Raw genomic sequence first — 16,071 nt, forward strand, 5'->3', positions numbered from 1 at the left:
CTGCAGCTGCTGCCGCCCCGGCGAAGGATGCGGCGGGAGGCGCCGCTGGGCCGGGTCGGTGCTCGGACGGCGGCCCCGACGGTTCTCCGGTCAGGGAAAGAGGGGAAGGGGGAGGAGGAGGCGGCGGCCGCCGGGTCCCCGGCCCCCCTCGGCGGCCGGGCGGCCGCAGGATGCTGAGGGCGGCCCCGCGCCCCGGTCGCGCCGCGGGCGAAGGGCCCCCCCGGGGCTGAGCGCGGCCGCTCCCCCGCCCAGCACGCGTTTCTCCGTCCCGCCCCGGCTCCGCGCCGCCCCCCCGGCCCCTCTCGCTTCCTCCCGCCCCGCGCCGCCCGCCGAGACGCCGCCTCCCGGCGGAGGCTCCGGGGCCGAGCGACTCCTCCCCGTCCGGCTCCTCCCGCGGCGCCGTGGGAGCGCGGGGGGCGGCGGAAGATGGCGTGGGTGCTGAAGATGGATGAGGTGATCGAGTCCGGGCTGGTGCATGACTTTGACGCCAGTCTCTCCGGCATCGGGCAGGAGCTGGGAGCCGGCGCCTACAGCATGAGGTGCGCCCGGGGGGCGGGCGGGGGCCGCGGGGCCGCTCTGCGCGGAGCGAGGCGGCAGCTTCGCTCCTTTCTTGCTTCCTTCTTCCCACCGTGCCTCTTCCTTCCCTCGGTTTCATTTCCCGCACCCCGAGAGCTGGCACGTGGCAGGGGTTGCCCTCTGGAGCTCCCCGGCTGCGGCCCTGCCTGCCGTTCCCGTCCTGAAAACGCCGTTTTCCTGCCCCTCGGCTTTGCGTTGCCCCTATTGCAGAAAACAGTTCTCGGTTCTGGTTCTGCGGTTGTAGTTTGCAGTGAACCGTAGCTACGTTCTTTCTAACGTTTCGGAAGCGTTCTTTCCTGAGCGACCAAACGCTGTGGCTGTTAATTGGGTAGTAAAATGGCTGTACTTGAGTCACTCTGTTTATTGTTTCATATTTACGTGTGGAGTGGGTCTCTGGTGACCTCCATTTTTTCTTCCACTGCCGTGCAGCTCTTCCTGTTGGAGCTCAGCAGTTTCTTCTCTTGATCGTTTTCCAGGTTTTACAGTAGAAGTATTTAAGCAGTCTCTGGGTGTGCTTTCCAAAGTTAAAATGAAACGGTACCTGTTAGAAATAAAGTATGTTTGAACTCAGCTGTGGGCAGAGCTGCTCGGTCCCTATGTAACTCGTTAGTGCTAAAAGGGGAACTATTTTGAGACCTTTGATTTTGGGAATCTTTCAGTCTAAGGCTTTGGTCACGTAACTCAGTGTTTTGAATCTTGCAGAGGTGCAAAATGCTGGCACTGTTAGTTTTGATGGCCAGACCTGTGTGAGAAGTGTGCTCTCTCCCATGGTTACCTGAAACTTGCCCTTCCCCCCCTTCCTCCCCACACTCTTTGGGTTGAATTTCTCAGGTGAGGTGCTGTAACTGAGATATCTTTGTTTGAAGTTAGGGATTGGGGTTTCAGCTGAGCAGGAAGGAGGGCTGTTGTGCTGGCATCTGGGTTGTGTGCTCAGCAGGCGCCAGATGCACCATGCGTTTGATTTTATTACTATTGTTAAAATTAAAGCTATCTTTGAGAACTTGCCAATTCATGGAAGCAGGTGATTCACCTCCTTCAGTGAGGATACTCGTGAGTGTATATTCAGCTCTTCTGGATGGTTATTCTTCCTCTGTTCCATTTCTGTCTGTGCCAGGCGGTCACCAGTCCCCCAGAACAGTGCAGGTCATTGAGGCTGTCTGGCAGCTGCCTGGCTGGCTTCTCACCATTCACTTTCTGGTTTATCTTCCTCTCATGCAAACAGTAATTGATAACACTTGATAACACTCGTGTCTGTTAAAGAGATGTGCTTCGTTCTTTACCATGATGCAGTTCTTTCTCGGTGTTTTAGGGTAAAAATCCCCAGGTTTGAATGAGAGGGTTTTTTAAGGATTTCCTTTTCTGTGTTTAGAGTTCATTTCTTCTCATAACACACGCTGCTTGGTTCCTTTAAACTTTGGTTTTGATCCTCAGTGATGTTATGTCATCCTTTTTTGTCGTTGTTGTTGTATTGGCATTTCTAGTTTATTTTCAATTACCATAGAAAGAGTTTTAGCAGTCAAAAAAAACATCACAAAAAGTAATGCTGGAAAAGTGGAGTTGTACGTTAATTTTAAATGTAATATTGTCCTCTTTGCAATTCTGATGAGTCACTTAAAAAGTGTTTTGGGAACACGCACTGGTATTTTAACTTAATTCTTTGAACACAAAGCGATCACCTCACTGCAATTAGTATTTGCAGGACTCGGGGATTTTGGCACTTTATGCTTTTCTTACATGTTTTTCAAGTTATACTTGTGGGAAATGGTGGCCTGTTCAGTTGGTGGTGATGTCAGATGGGAAAGCTAAGGGAAGTGGCGTAACAGAGTGAAAATGTTCCGGTCTTGGCTCTGTGTGCCAGCAGAAGCTGTGTGCTTGTCACTTCCTTGCAAAAAAGGGTATTAGAAAAATAAATGTTTTCTGGAAAAGAGCACTGGGAGAACTTCTCCAGCTCTATGGCTTTGTATTTCTTAAGGAATGCTTGCATGTGGTCTCTGCTTTACCTGCTCTGGATTGCTTGTAACGTAGCTGATACTTCCTTGGGTTGAGGTGTGAGCCCTGCTGTGGATGTTGTTAGTAAAACGGCTGCTTGTGAGCACTAATTGTGGGTGTCTGTAAGAGAAACTGGCTGAACACAGCTTCTCTGAAGGTTTATCTTTAAACAGTGCTCAGAAGTTCTTTACAGTCTTGAAACTCAGGTTTTCTGCTTTTTTTTTTTTCTTTCTCACTAATTCAGGCCATGAGTGTATAGCCAGGAATTTCAGTACTTGAAGTACCTTTAGCAGTAGTGGATCTTTTGTGTCTATTGCTGACAAGTTAAAGTGGCAGAGATGGTGTTGCATAGCATCACTCACCCTCCTGGTGATTTCCTATCACTTACCTGGCGTAATATCTGCGACATTATCTTCATAACGGAGCAATAATGGATAGTTTTGAGGACCACTAATCTCTGGTGTGAACTATGAGAAAATGGAGACTGTATGACTGAAAAGTGAACCTTTAGGAACAACTTGCCATTTCTCCAGCAAAATTCTGTATTCAATCTGAGCGATTTGATGTATTAACTAATTGATTTAAGTTAAATGAGCACAAATACGAGAAGTACCTTAGTGGCCATGATGCAATTTTATGTGTAATTTGGAGGCACAGTGTATGGATTTCTTTAAGTGCTTGTAACCCCAGTGGTATTTCTGATGCAGTAACCAAGGCCTGTCCTGAGGGAACTTGATTATTTCAGTTGTAGCTATTTCAGTATGTATTGCTGGATTAAAAACTAAAGTTTATTAAACTAAATTATGATCAATCTGACACAAATAACCACAAAAAAAAAAAAAAAAAAAGGAAAATACCCAGCCGTCCCTCCATTTTTGGGGCATGAGGTTGATTTGACTCTCCTGTCCCCTCAGCAAGCCCAAGGTGTCTGTGGGTTGCTGAGCAGCCATGGCTGGAGGCAGTTAGAAGGCTGCTGTGGGCAGTGTGGTTTTCTTGCTGTGCTGTGCGGAGCTGCCTTGAATGCTGAGGGAACGTCGGCCTCCAGGGCTGAGCACGAAGTACCAATGAGGTTGTGTAGAGTCAGGGAACTGCTACCCTACAGCTCATCGTGTTGCTCTCAAGTGAAAAAGGGGGTGTTAGCTCACAGTTTCTGGGTCTCTGATATCCTTTTGTTGAGTGTTTAACGAGGCTGGGTCATGGCAGTTACCATCCTAACCTTTATAGTCGCTATACAGACAGAAAGAACTTGGGTTCTGTGGTTCAGGCCCGGCTGCCCTTGTGGCTCCTGTTACTTTCTGACAGGCAGGATGACTGCTTACCCCATACAGCACCCACTGCTTTGAGATTCTGCCATCGATTAAAACTCCTTTTTTAAGAGCAGGGCTGACTTAACGTGCCCCCAAAAGTGTGTTTGTTTTTAAATAGTTGCAGTGTTTGCAGCATCACAAGTCAGAAGTGTCACGTTGTAGTAGTGTCTTCTACTTTTATGTCTTTCACTGCAGAAAAAATAATTTTCACTGACCTCGGGACTCTGTAAGATAGAATGTTATGTACTGATCAGCTTTGGAGCCTGATTCTGTGTGCAGACACAAGTTCGTAATTTGTCAGGAAACAGGTATTTGGGGAGAAAGAAAATCCACAGACCTAAGCCTTTGTTACCACAGAAAACGTTTCTGTTCGCAAGTGGTTTGGTGGCTGTGTTGAAAGATAAATCTCATTCTCCATCACTGACACTGATTGTTCTTTTTCATTTCTTTCCCCCTTCTCGCCCCCCACCCCCCCCAACTGGACACACGATAAAAGGTCAACAAAAAGACCTTTCAGCTCCCATGCTTGTATTCAGTGTTCGCTCCTCATGATGAACAGAGGCAGGGACTGAGGGCAGGTCTCTTAGAGATGTGTTATCAGCAGTCTTTACACCAGGTGGTGCAGATTGGAGCAGCTACCTGGCCTCCCTGTGTTGGAGAAGAATCGGGGATTTGTGGCTGTACACAGACATTGGTCCACCATCTCCTTGCTTCCATCATGAGGTTAGCAATGCAGAGCTTTTGGTGGTAGCATTATGGTGTGTGGGTGTCGGACTCCCCATAAGCCAAGGCCTTTAAGCAGTTGAGTTTCCATTGTGAAGGTTTGCAGGATTCCCAGCACAGCAGTACATTCGCACCTGTTTTCTCATTCATCTTGTGTCATGTCAGAGAATGTTGTTTCCCAGCAGCTACTGCTGGTGATCTCTTCTTACACTGAATTTCCTTTTCTGGACGCAGGGAAAGTATTAGGAAGCGTCAGCCTGTTTCTTTACGTGTTCCTGTTGCTCGTTCAGACACCTTAACAGAGCAGAGCTTAACTCCTATGCAAATAGTGCTCAAGAACCATTTTTCTCAAGGTATTTGCCCTTGTAAATCATGCTTTAAAGTTTCAAAAGAGCTGCGTGTTCTTGGATGCTTTAGTACTCTCACACCCAAAAGCATACAGTCCAGAGACAGATAAGGCAGGTGATTGATGGAGTGTCACCTGCAATTTTGATGACATACTAATTCCTATTTTTGTAAGGACAGGAGGTGGTTCTTTTGTTTTATGATCATAAAAAAAATCAATAGGCAGGATTTTGTGTTCAGAAAGAAGGTGATTTCTGCAGCCAACAAAGGCGTTTCACAAGCATGGGAAAAAAGTCAAGTCATGTTTTTCTTGGCCTTTCTGTACTTTATATGGGCTACTTCAAGTGGGGTAGCTTAACACTTGAGATCCATCTGGGTGCTGTGCTTCAAGCTGTGATGTGCACCTTGCTTCCTCTTGGGTGCCTCACGACTCTTGTGTGGTGCAGCTTCACATACGTGCTTCTCTGCCGTGGGTAGTCCCAGCTGGGTGTTGCAGAGGTGTCTACAGCATGCTTTTGGTGTGTGATGAAGGTTAACTCTGTTTTTCTAGGAATGATTTTTCCTTACTGTAGAAGGAAAGAGTGCTTTCACTTGAAAGCTTTAAATAACAAGTTGTGAGGACTTCTCTTACTGGAGCAAATAGCTTCAAAAATTGATCTCAGAGTTCCTTCCATCAGGAGAGTAAGCCTTGATAGGTCAGCCGAGATTGTCTGCTTTTTCAAATGATGCTAGGTAAGGCTGGCAGGATAGTGCAGCTCTGTTGCTGTGTTAGACAGCCAGAGCAGAGCTGGTAGAGAAGTGCCCGCTGTTAATCTGCTTTGGGCCGACACTGGTGAAATTGCACCAGGTGAGCGAGTAGAAGCATGACGAAGGGTTATGAAAGTAGAAGGCTGATGCTGGTTATGATGATTTCCTGTGTAAACATGGAGGTTTGGTGATTGTGTTATTTCTTTTAGTCAGCGTGAGAAGGGGAACAGGCATAACTCATCATGCCTGCCCTCGGGTTATGTTTGGCAGGATGGGGTATCTCTATAGTAACATTTTCCACCACCCTCAGCTGTATAGCTAGCTGTGTGTTAGGCTGTGCTATGCGCTGATAGAGATCCCTAAGTAGCCCTGCAAAATATTTTGGAGGGGGAAGGGAAAGTGCTGTCCATGTGGCAGGAATTCCTTATGCCAGCTGTGCTTGGAAAACCTGCATTGCTGAACGATGGGCTCTTGAGCATTGAAGGGGATGGGCTGTGCTCAGCTGCTGTGCCACAGTGCCAGAACTGCCTCATTGGAGTGGGACAGAGCTGATTTCTCAGCTCCTTTCTGAAGAGAAGTTAATAGCTGGGTTGCAGTCAGGATGCGTTTCTTTGTCACTGACGCTTTAAAACCTAGATTTGAAGCAGTTTATTGATACCTTATTGACCATCCCCCTTTTATCTCTATCTTTGAATGTGAGAACGCTGACATTCCATTCCTGTAGTGAACAAAGCTAAATGTTAATGAAATGGTGTTTCCTTGCCTCTCGGAGGTAGTTTTGAATTGCACTGGCTTCTCTTTTCCTTTGCAACGTGCTGGAGCCCAGAGGACTTTCCTTTCTCAGAGATATGTATGCTTCTGTGTGGGGAAAATCTCTGCAAGTTCTTTTGTTTACTTTGTGCCATTTTCTGGAGCTTTTTTTTTGGAATGGTGGCTTTTAAGGATGTGCTTGGTGTGCTCTTTACAGCGAAATTGTGTGGTTGGAGCAGGATGTCTTTTTTCCTCTGCAGTAGCAGTTAGTCATCACCACTCTGCAAGTATTAGATAAAGCTGGCTAAATTTGTCTTCTGTTTGTGTTTGGTGGCTTCCAGTGCCTTGTCTGTTAGTTTAACTAGCTCCTTAACCACTGCACGTATTCTTAAGGTAGGCCAGATGCATTTTCATTTTCTACCTGTGGTTTACAGATAGAGATTTGAAAGATGCTTTATGTAAATACACGAGAGACTTGCTTTTCAATTTTGTGTTAAGTGAAAGCAAGCACTGCAGGTATTGAGAGCCGTGGGTTATTCATTTGGTGAGATGCTTTGCATGCCTTTTTTTATTGCACTTCTGCTCTTACGTGTGTGTATTTTAAACACTTTAATCGTTGCCATGTTCTTTCCGTTTTAAAGTTCCTCTTCATAAAAGCACTGACAACTGTTCAGCATTCCAGAGCGTGTCACAAACACAGGTTCCCAGTGCTGGAGTCCCATCTTGGGACAGTACTTCTCCCTGGCTGGTGGCAGGGCTCCCTTCTGTGTCAGGCTGCCTCTGCTCAGCCGTGGAGCACTTCCCTTTTTCTTCCCACTCATCCTCACATAGCAGCCCACTGACCTAAGGTATTTTCTCTCCTGCCTCTGGATATGTGACAGCTTTTGTCTGTAGAAAGGAACTCTTACCTTCCTTAAGGAACACAGCCTCCTCTGGGTTCCAGGTTTGGGTCTGGCATCGCTCCAGCAGGCTTTTGGAACAGCTTCCTGACTTAGTGCCTTCTTTCATAGCGTCCCCTGTGGTTCCCTCCAAATGGAGAGGAACCAGGGAACCTGCATGGATGTCTTTTGCAGTTGTTACTTCTGGGAGAGCCTGTAAAACCTCCATGAGGCTTCCCTTCCAGTGAAACAGGCTGTAACAGCAATAAGCAATGACAAAACATAATTTTACTTCAAAAACTCAAGTAGCAGTGCATTTTGGATAAGACCTTTAGATTTCTTTTGCAACATGTATTAAATTAATGTTTGTAATAAATGGAAGGGGAAGAAAAATGAGAGATACGTTTGGATTAAAAGCTGAACAGCGGAGATGATGTGAGAAATCTTCAGTTTAGGAATTATTCTTTGCAAAAGGCTTCGTGGGTCTGCAGGGTGAAATTTAATCATGAACAGAAATTCAGTGGTGGAAGAACACTATCCTGGAGTAGAACTCACTTACCTCTTTGAAGTCTGTATATGTCTTTGTATATTACTGTATACAAAGACACCAAATTAATGTACTGCTAATACAGGGTATTCTATAGAAAGTAGAAAGTGTGTCATTGGTTGTGGTGCAGTTTAGTTCCTTAGTGCTGCGTGTGGACAGCATGGATTGCTCTTTATACTTCAGAAACTGGATGCGCGAGGTTTTGCCAGTCTTTTTATGAAGTAAATTATGGCATAAGCTGTCTATACCTTGTGAATGCTGCTGAATCGTTACTGCTCCATTTGGTGTGGTAAAACCAAATAACAAGTCTGAAAAATATTCAATGTCAACAGAATTGATGTTAAATAAAATGCCGTAAAATGGGGAGAAGGATTTTCAGTGTTTGTTTTGTTTTTAATTTCACACAAGAGAGGGCCAACAGTCTCACGGTTATTGTGCTTTTTTTCTTTGCAGTGATGTTTTGGCACTGCCTATTTTCAAACAGGAAGATTCCAGCCTTCCACCAGAAAATGAGGCCCAACATCCACCCTTCCAGTATGTTATGTGCGCTGCGACATCTCCAGCAGTAAAATTATACGATGAAACTCTTACGTACTTGAATCAAGGTTGGTATGCGTGTATTGCAGGCTTAACTGCCACGAATGCAGCTTATGGTGTAAATTTCAAAACAAGGTTTCTTCATATTTTGAGCAAGTGAGTCTGAATAGCTTGTTACCATCTCGTGTTGTCCATGTGGTATGTGGATGGCTGTATGTCTTACTTTGGAAATGAACACAAGTGCAGCTGCCCTTGTAGTTACCAGTTGTACATGTCTTGCTTTTGTCTTGTCTGCATTTATCAGAAATTAAGTAGATAGATAACTCCTGTGACTTTGGCTGTTTAGTTCTTTTAAAACCTGTGTCTCACTTGCCTGACAGTATGGCTTTCTTTCTACAGGCAGCATTGACTGCTGAACAAAATGATGTGTGACAAAACCTCCCTCATCCCTGGAAATGCCATTGCTGCCCTAAGTTTAGTCAGCTAGTATTTTGAACTGCAATCAAAATCTTTTTACAGTTTTTGGACTTTATTGATGACCTGTGTACACGCTCCCTCTCCTTACTCCAGCTCTAATACTGAAGTAGCACTGTTCTTTTGTGTGGGTTTCCTTTTTCTTTTCTTTGTGTACTAGCACCTAAAAATCTCTCAATAGTCAGCACTGTAATTAGAAGGCATGGTTCTTCAGCACAGTATGTATGAAAAATAACCAAAAAAATGTACACTGTTTCTTTTCCATGTCCTGCTGTGTTTTGGTGCATTTATTCTTTTCAGCTCAGATGCTTCTCTGAGCAGTGTGCTTAGTATGCAGGTAAGAGGGCATACATTAAAATATGCCTTGCTGAATCTTCATTGGTACCTGAAAAAGTTTCACTGCACACTGGGCGCCTTAAATCTGTGAGAGCAGATTGTATCTAATTTCATAATGACATGGTGACGAGGAATCCTTTTGAGCTTTCCATGTGAATGAAGTTGCCAAGTGCTTCATCTTGCAGCAGCAAGTCTGTCTAAATATACCTTAAACATTACTTGACTTGTCTACTGATGTGAGAGTATTGGAAGTTCTTGAGGCAATTAGTCATTTCTCACAGACACATGATTGCATAGTTCAGCAATTTGCTTAGTCAGGCTTACTCTTTTTTTAATCACTTTTTGTACCCTGCATGCTCTCTTCAGCAGTAAGCAGTACAGTTCCATCAGTGTGCTGGACCAGCAATGCGGTTGGCACCGTTTAGAAAAATCTGGTATCTGTAGAAATACACTTTTTCTTCAGGGACAGCATCCAGCCTCCCTGCCCACACAGTGCTTGAAGGTCAGCTCAGCATGCTGGGGAAGCAGCAGAAGATAGGAAGCAGAAATACAAGAAGTGCTCTCTGAGTTCTGAGGAGAGCTTGCCATTTAAGTACCACTGTCTGAAATAACTGTAATTGTTTCATCTGGCCTTGAAACTCTGCTGATTTAAGATTTCTTGCAGAGTTGTCTTGTAGTTTTGCAGTGTTCCAGGTAACTTGCTGACATTGAAAAATAAATTTATCTTCCAGCTGTTAGTACAAGCCCTACATATTAACATATTAATCGTGGGGTAGTTTTGAGATGACATATTTTACACAGAAGTCAGTTTGAAGCAGAGATCTAATTTTTGTAGTCCCGTGTTATAGTTCACAATACTTTGGAGTTGTACTGATGCAGATGTCTGCATAATAAGGTGCAATAAGTTCTCCTAGAGGATATAATAAGTTGGAATAAGTTCTCCTAGAGGATATGATAAGTTGGAATAAGTTCTCCTAGAGGATATGATAAGTTGGAATAAGCTCTCCTAGAAAAGGAGTAATTTTAATCCTGGTTACTTCTGTTACCTGGTTTTTAGTTCGGCCCTGTTACTGCTCTCCTGCTTAATCATTATCAAGGGGATCGCAAGTAGGGAGTGCCATAGAGACCTGATGCCCTCTTCAGTTTCATAGTTACCTTACTGTACTGGATTGAGACTACCAGAAGACAAGGGGATGTTTACTGTATCTCTTAAGGTATGATGATGTTTCCAAAGGGAACGCGTAAATATGCCCTGACTTCACTCTGTCAGTAAGTATTTTAATGAGAGTAGCTAATGGAATATTTTAAGTGATGCAGTTTTCAGCTAGAGCTGATGCTAGAAGTTCAGATCTTGGAGTGATGATGGTTGTTAGAGGTTTGCAAGGTTTTTAGTTGTAAGATCTGTTAAATGTCCATTGAGAATGCCTATCACAGTTGTAGGATAGTGTTCTAAGCTGGCTGTTCAGCTAGATGTACATGCTCAAATAGCAGAAATGGTATGGAAGAAAATCCCTGTTAGAGGGGGAGTTTGTGGGTGCTTGCAGAGCACCATTGTAGGAAAACTTCAAAATCCTTTCTGGAAATCTGCCACCCCGAGGCACTTCATCAGGCTGGAAAAGTGAACTGACACAAATCTCAAGTTAACAAGAAGTGCCGGATCCTGCACCTACGGAAGGACAACCACATACACCAGTACGTGCTGGGGACCACCCAGTTGGAGAGCAGTTAGGCAGAAAAGAAGATGGGAGTCCAGGTGAACACCAGATTGAGCAAGAGCCAGCAGTATGTCCTTGCAGCATTAGGCAAAGTATTGTCAGCAGGTCAAGGGAGGTGATCCTTCCCCTCTACTCAGAACTGGTGAGGTCAGACCTGAAGCTCTGTGTCCAGTTCTGGGCTCCTCAGTACTAGAGGCACATGGACATATGGAAGAGTGTCCAGCAAAAAGCCATGAAAATGGTGAAGAGCCTGGAGCATCACATCATTGAGGAAGGGCTAAGGGAGCTGGGAGTTATCTCGTGTACAAATACCTCAAGGGAGGGTACAAAAAGGAAAGAGCCAGGCTCTTGTCAATGGTAGCCAGTGCTAAGACAAGATGCAGTGGGCACAAACTGAAACACAGGAGGCTCCCTCTGAACACCAGAAAACCCTTCTGCACTGAGAGGGTGGCAGAGCACCAGCAGAGACTGCCCATGGAGGTTGTGGAGTCTGCAGCCATGGAGTTAACTCAAAAGCTGGGAGTTGGTCTGGATGTCTCTGCTTGAGCAGGGGGTTGGGTGAAGACCTCCAGATGTTTCTTCCTGCTACGTTTTTAGTGTTAAACGTAGGCCAGTTAGATTTGATGGCACCTTACATTGGCTTGCTTCTCTGGCTGTTCTTGAGGAAAATGTATAGCACTCAGTGGAGATGTGACTGGAATAATCAGTGCTGTGCCACTTCTCATACTGTCAAAGCTGCTACGTATCCAAAACTTCAGGCTGGAATGTATCTATCCCCTTGTCTCAAAAATTTCTTCTTTTTCATTTTTTTTTTTTTTTCCCTCCATTTTAAAACAGCAATCGACAGAGAAAAAGTTACAAAATTTTATTAGTAGTGCTGAATTAAATCTCAAAATCACAGAGTGGCTTGAGTTGGAAGGGAGCTAGTTCCATCCCTCGTGCTGTGGGCAGGGTAGCCACCCACTAAATCAGGAGTAGAAATGATGTGATGTTTGCTCGGCTGCAGTACGTGCATTTAATTTTGGTATGTATATTTTTTATGTCAGCGGTGGTCAGATGTTGCTGGAGTAAAGAAAGCTTGTACATGTGTGGTGCATAGCCTGATAGGCTGAATGGTGTTACAGCAAAGTAAAACCCCTTCACAGTAATGCTATTTAAAAGGCTTATATTTGGAAATTGTATAAAACCTCCGCAGGTCGTACAGAGGCCAAAGTTAAATGGACAAAATTAAACTCCCTCGAGCTTTGGGAGTATCTGTAGTTTTACCTGAATTAAAGAGGTTCACTTCATGGTTGCACTAATTCCTGTACTGTGGAGTCAACCTTGTTACAGAAATCTCTTAAACAGAAGTTTGAGGTACTGATATTCTTGTTTAAGAATCAAAGGCTGATTGAGGTACATTAAGCATGAGATGGCTTTGTGGTCTGACTGTTCTTTCTTTACAGGTCAGTCCTATGAAATACGGATGCTGGATAATCGGAAAGCTGGAGACATACCAGAGATCAATGGCAAACTGGTGAAGGTGAGCATCAGTTCTCCAATGGTGTTGCTGTCAAACCTCTGCTGTTCGTTTGCATGTGAAAAAGAGCAGCTTTTAACCTTTTGCTGGACAGTAAGTCATGGAGAGAGGTGGACTAACTCATCTCACCACTGAGCAGAGTAGACGTAGTGGAACCTAATGCTTCATTCTGTTGTTTTGCTGGTTTTGAATTTACTACAAATTAAAGGAATATACACGTATACATTTCCCAATTTATGAATGAGTTCATTTAATGTAACTGCAGGTAACTGAAGGTGACCTTATCACTTTATCTAGCCTTTGTGAGGTTTGAAGTCTGATCTGTTGTAAGATGAGGTGAATCTCCGTTAAATGTGCATTGAACTCAAATATCTCAAGTTGGGTGTGATGAATCCAACCCAGAGACCCTATATTTCATAGATTCTTTTTTTCTACTGCCACCAGATACTCGTTGAATGATAGTTGACCAGTGATACTAAAAACAATAAAATGCTGCCTATAGTGTGCTAGAGTGTAGCAAAGACAGATTTTTTTCATGTAAGCTTTAAGATACTTAGATGTCTGTGGATGCATGTCCAGTGTCTTCTGGGCTGTGCCATCCCATGAATCCTTAGGAGAGCAGACCTCTGTAATTCTGCAGCTCATCAAGCACTTTGTTCCATTGTTGAACTCCTGCTCGAATTCTGTATTTGTTTTGTTATGCTGTAATATTAGCAGAAAGTATATTGAATCCAACATGGTGCACAAAGTAGGAGGATGAGGCAGAATGAAAGGTGCCCAATTCATAGGACATGTTATTAAAAGAATGGCCTAGTGGTGGGGGGGGTTGGATTTTTCTCTTTGCAATTTTTATCAGATCTTCCAGGAAAATCTTACTCATGCTCTGTGTTGGAGAAGCAGTTACTTCAGCAGCAGTACTGAGAAATTAAACCAGAACAGCGTGCCTGTGGGAGGCTGAATCTTTACCTGTCAGCTTTGGGCTGTGTCATTTGAGACATTTGGCTGGGCCTGTATAGTCCTGGGCTTTGTTCTTACTTGTCTGTGGGATGCTTGTTCAGAGATAATTTGAAGAAGCATTAAGCACAAGCATAACATTTGGCTTTGGGAGTTCTGCAATTAAATCTTTACAGCCAGGCATTTTGACTTGCTATAATAAGCACGTTGCCTATTTTGCCCCATTAGATGCTACTTTGTTACAGCTTTGGAGAGTCTCTCTGCTGCAGTTTTATAGAATCGTGTCTTAGTTATGAACTGTTAGGTAGGTAGGATGAGACAAAGCAACGTGAAAGTTTTATAAACTAAACTTGATTGTAGCAAGGTATTGTGTTGCTGCATCAACATAATCTCCACTTTGGAAACTTAAATACCAGAATCTTAGAACAGTAACAAAGAGGATGTTCCACTCTGATGAATTAGTGGATCTTTTGAAGTTTGATGCTTGTCAACCACTCAGCACAAAAGGGATGGTGTGTTGGTGTCTGTGCACAGGAACACATGCTTGCTGTTACTTTTGATGTAAAACGAAGGAAATGTTACATACCTTGAAGAGGTACTGCATTTGGAAGTCCTTGGTTTTGTTTTTAGCACTTTTGTTCACAATTAATGGCCATAGACTATACCATATATTTGTTTTCTCTGTGTGTGCATGTTTCTTTTGTATGTGCATTCATGCAGCAGAACATAAATTTGTTTAATATGTTTAATATAGTAGGACAAGGGGAAATGGTTTTAAGTTGAGGGAGGGAAGATTGAGGTTGGATGTCAGGGGGAAGTTCTTTACTATGAGATGGTGAGGTGCTGGAACAGCTGCCCAGACAGGTTATAGATGCCCCATCCCTGGAGGTGTTCAAAGCCAGGTTGGATGAGGCCCTGGACAGCCTGGTCTGGTATTAAATGTGGAGGTTGGTGGCCCTGCATGTGGCAGGGGGTTGGAGATTCATGATTCTTGAGGTCCCTTCCAACCCTGGCCATTCTGTGATTCTGTGGCTTGGAGCACAGCTGCAACAGAACTGCTCACAAGAAAAGGTGCTGCTGGATAATTGCTTCCAGATTAATGAAGTTAATCCTAGTATTTTCGATAAATGTTTCAGGTAGAATATCTGGAATAGTTTAGAATTTGTTACTACTTACCATTAACTAAAATAACAGTTTGATTGTAAACCTGTTTACAAGAACTAGGAGGAATTATTAATCTCATTTCTTAAACGTTTCTACAGTAATTCACAAAATCTCCAATGGAAAAATGAATTGGTGAAACTGTATTTCCTGCTTTTCAAAATAAATGATTGTTTTGTTTTCTTTCTGAAACAAGTTTGTGTAGCCTATGCAGTGTTGATGTTGTGCTGCCAGTGTTGCTCTCTTTGCTGCACGTGATTTATTGTGACCTTTAGAATAAAGAGTTTGTAAATCTTTCCTTCCATTTTTACCACATTTTCAGCTGTTTCCTTCTGTTGAGTTTTATTTCAGTATTCTGGATTATTTTGGGGTACTGATGGTTGCCAAGGTTTTTCTTTTTTAATTTTTCTGTAAACACATATCTGTCAGCTGTGTGGCTCTTTTGGAATGGTGTAGTGCTTTGTCTTCAGGCTGTTTCTAGACATATAACATTGTGGCTCATCAGATTATTGTTCTCTTATTAGAGTATTATAAGAGTTGTGTTCCATGACAGAAGGTTGCAATACACCGAACACCAGCAGCTGGAAGGATGGAAGTGGAATCGCCCTGGGGACAGACTTCTTGACTTAGGTAGAGTTGTTTCTATCTTGGCATTATATTAGATTAAATACTCACATTTAAATCGATGATGGTCATATTTATGCTGACACTTCTGCTGACTGATGAAGAGCGCAGCGCAGTGTTCTGTGTGCCACTCACAGTGTGTTTTGAAGAAAAATGTTCTTGCACTTTCACATTCCTTTAAAACCTTGAAGTGCTGCTGAGTGAGGTGGCAACTTTATGCAGTTAGTGCTCTTGGTAATTTTGACTCCTAAATATGATAGTAATTAGGAGAACGCAGATAAAAATAACTTTCTCTAGTAGATTGTGGAAGTGGCACCAGTGTGATTTCTTTACTTGGCATAGCTTTATATTATATTGTTTCATAAGCCCTGTGTCTCTGGTGGGGAGGAGGGGGGAAATCACAAAACACCCTCGTGCACAGAGCACTTGGCATGTTGAGCCTACTAAGATTGTTCAGATCTGTTCTACAAAGCTGCTCATGGCAGCCCACGTTTTCTCACTGTACCCGTATGTGCTCATGGTAACCTTATATTAACATGTATTCTTGTTGTTCTCTTGGAGTGTGGTCATTTAAAAATACATATTGCTTATTTTAATGTAGATATTCCTATGTCTGTTGGAGTCATTGATATCAAGACAAATCCAAGCCAGCTCAATGCAGTTGAATTTTTGTGGGATCCAACAAAATGTACATCTGCTTTTATTCAGGTTTGAAACTTTACTTGACTGGATGTTTGTGTTTGATGCCTTTCAGCTCACAAATAGTAGTAGGTTTGCACTGGGAAGCTCCTTGGTTTCTAACATGCGAGATGGCCATTAAATATCAGCTTTCTAAGAAGCACAGGTTCACAGCAACTGTTAGATATATACAGGTTCCTAGATTAGGTTT

At 43.6% G+C, this 16,071-nt stretch overlaps 1 protein-coding gene across 3 annotated transcripts in view; it reads left to right on the top strand.

The window, feature by feature from the left end:
• The first annotated feature begins 359 nt into the window (after positions 1–359).
• The window catches only part of UBP1 (upstream binding protein 1), a 30,117-nt gene continuing 14,405 nt past the window's right edge, over positions 360–16,071 (top strand). For 2 of the 3 annotated variants that reach the window (XM_042888954.1, XM_042888956.1), the window contains exons 1-5: positions 361–539; positions 8,316–8,467; positions 12,370–12,446; positions 15,083–15,188; positions 15,784–15,890. In XM_042888954.1, coding sequence (XP_042744888.1) covers positions 427–539; positions 8,316–8,467; positions 12,370–12,446; positions 15,083–15,188; positions 15,784–15,890 — 555 coding nt within the window. In that variant the 5' untranslated portion in view covers positions 361–426. Of the gene's footprint in view, positions 540–8,315; positions 8,468–12,369; positions 12,447–15,082; positions 15,189–15,783; positions 15,891–16,071 lie in introns of all 3 variants that reach the window. The other variant, XM_042888955.1, reaches the window with a different exon arrangement.

Source organism: Lagopus leucura, unplaced genomic scaffold (assembly GCF_019238085.1).
Source record: "Lagopus leucura isolate 7727_CA_CO unplaced genomic scaffold, USGS_WTPT01 Super-Scaffold_100157, whole genome shotgun sequence".
NCBI classification, from domain to species: domain Eukaryota; kingdom Metazoa; phylum Chordata; class Aves; order Galliformes; family Phasianidae; genus Lagopus; species Lagopus leucura.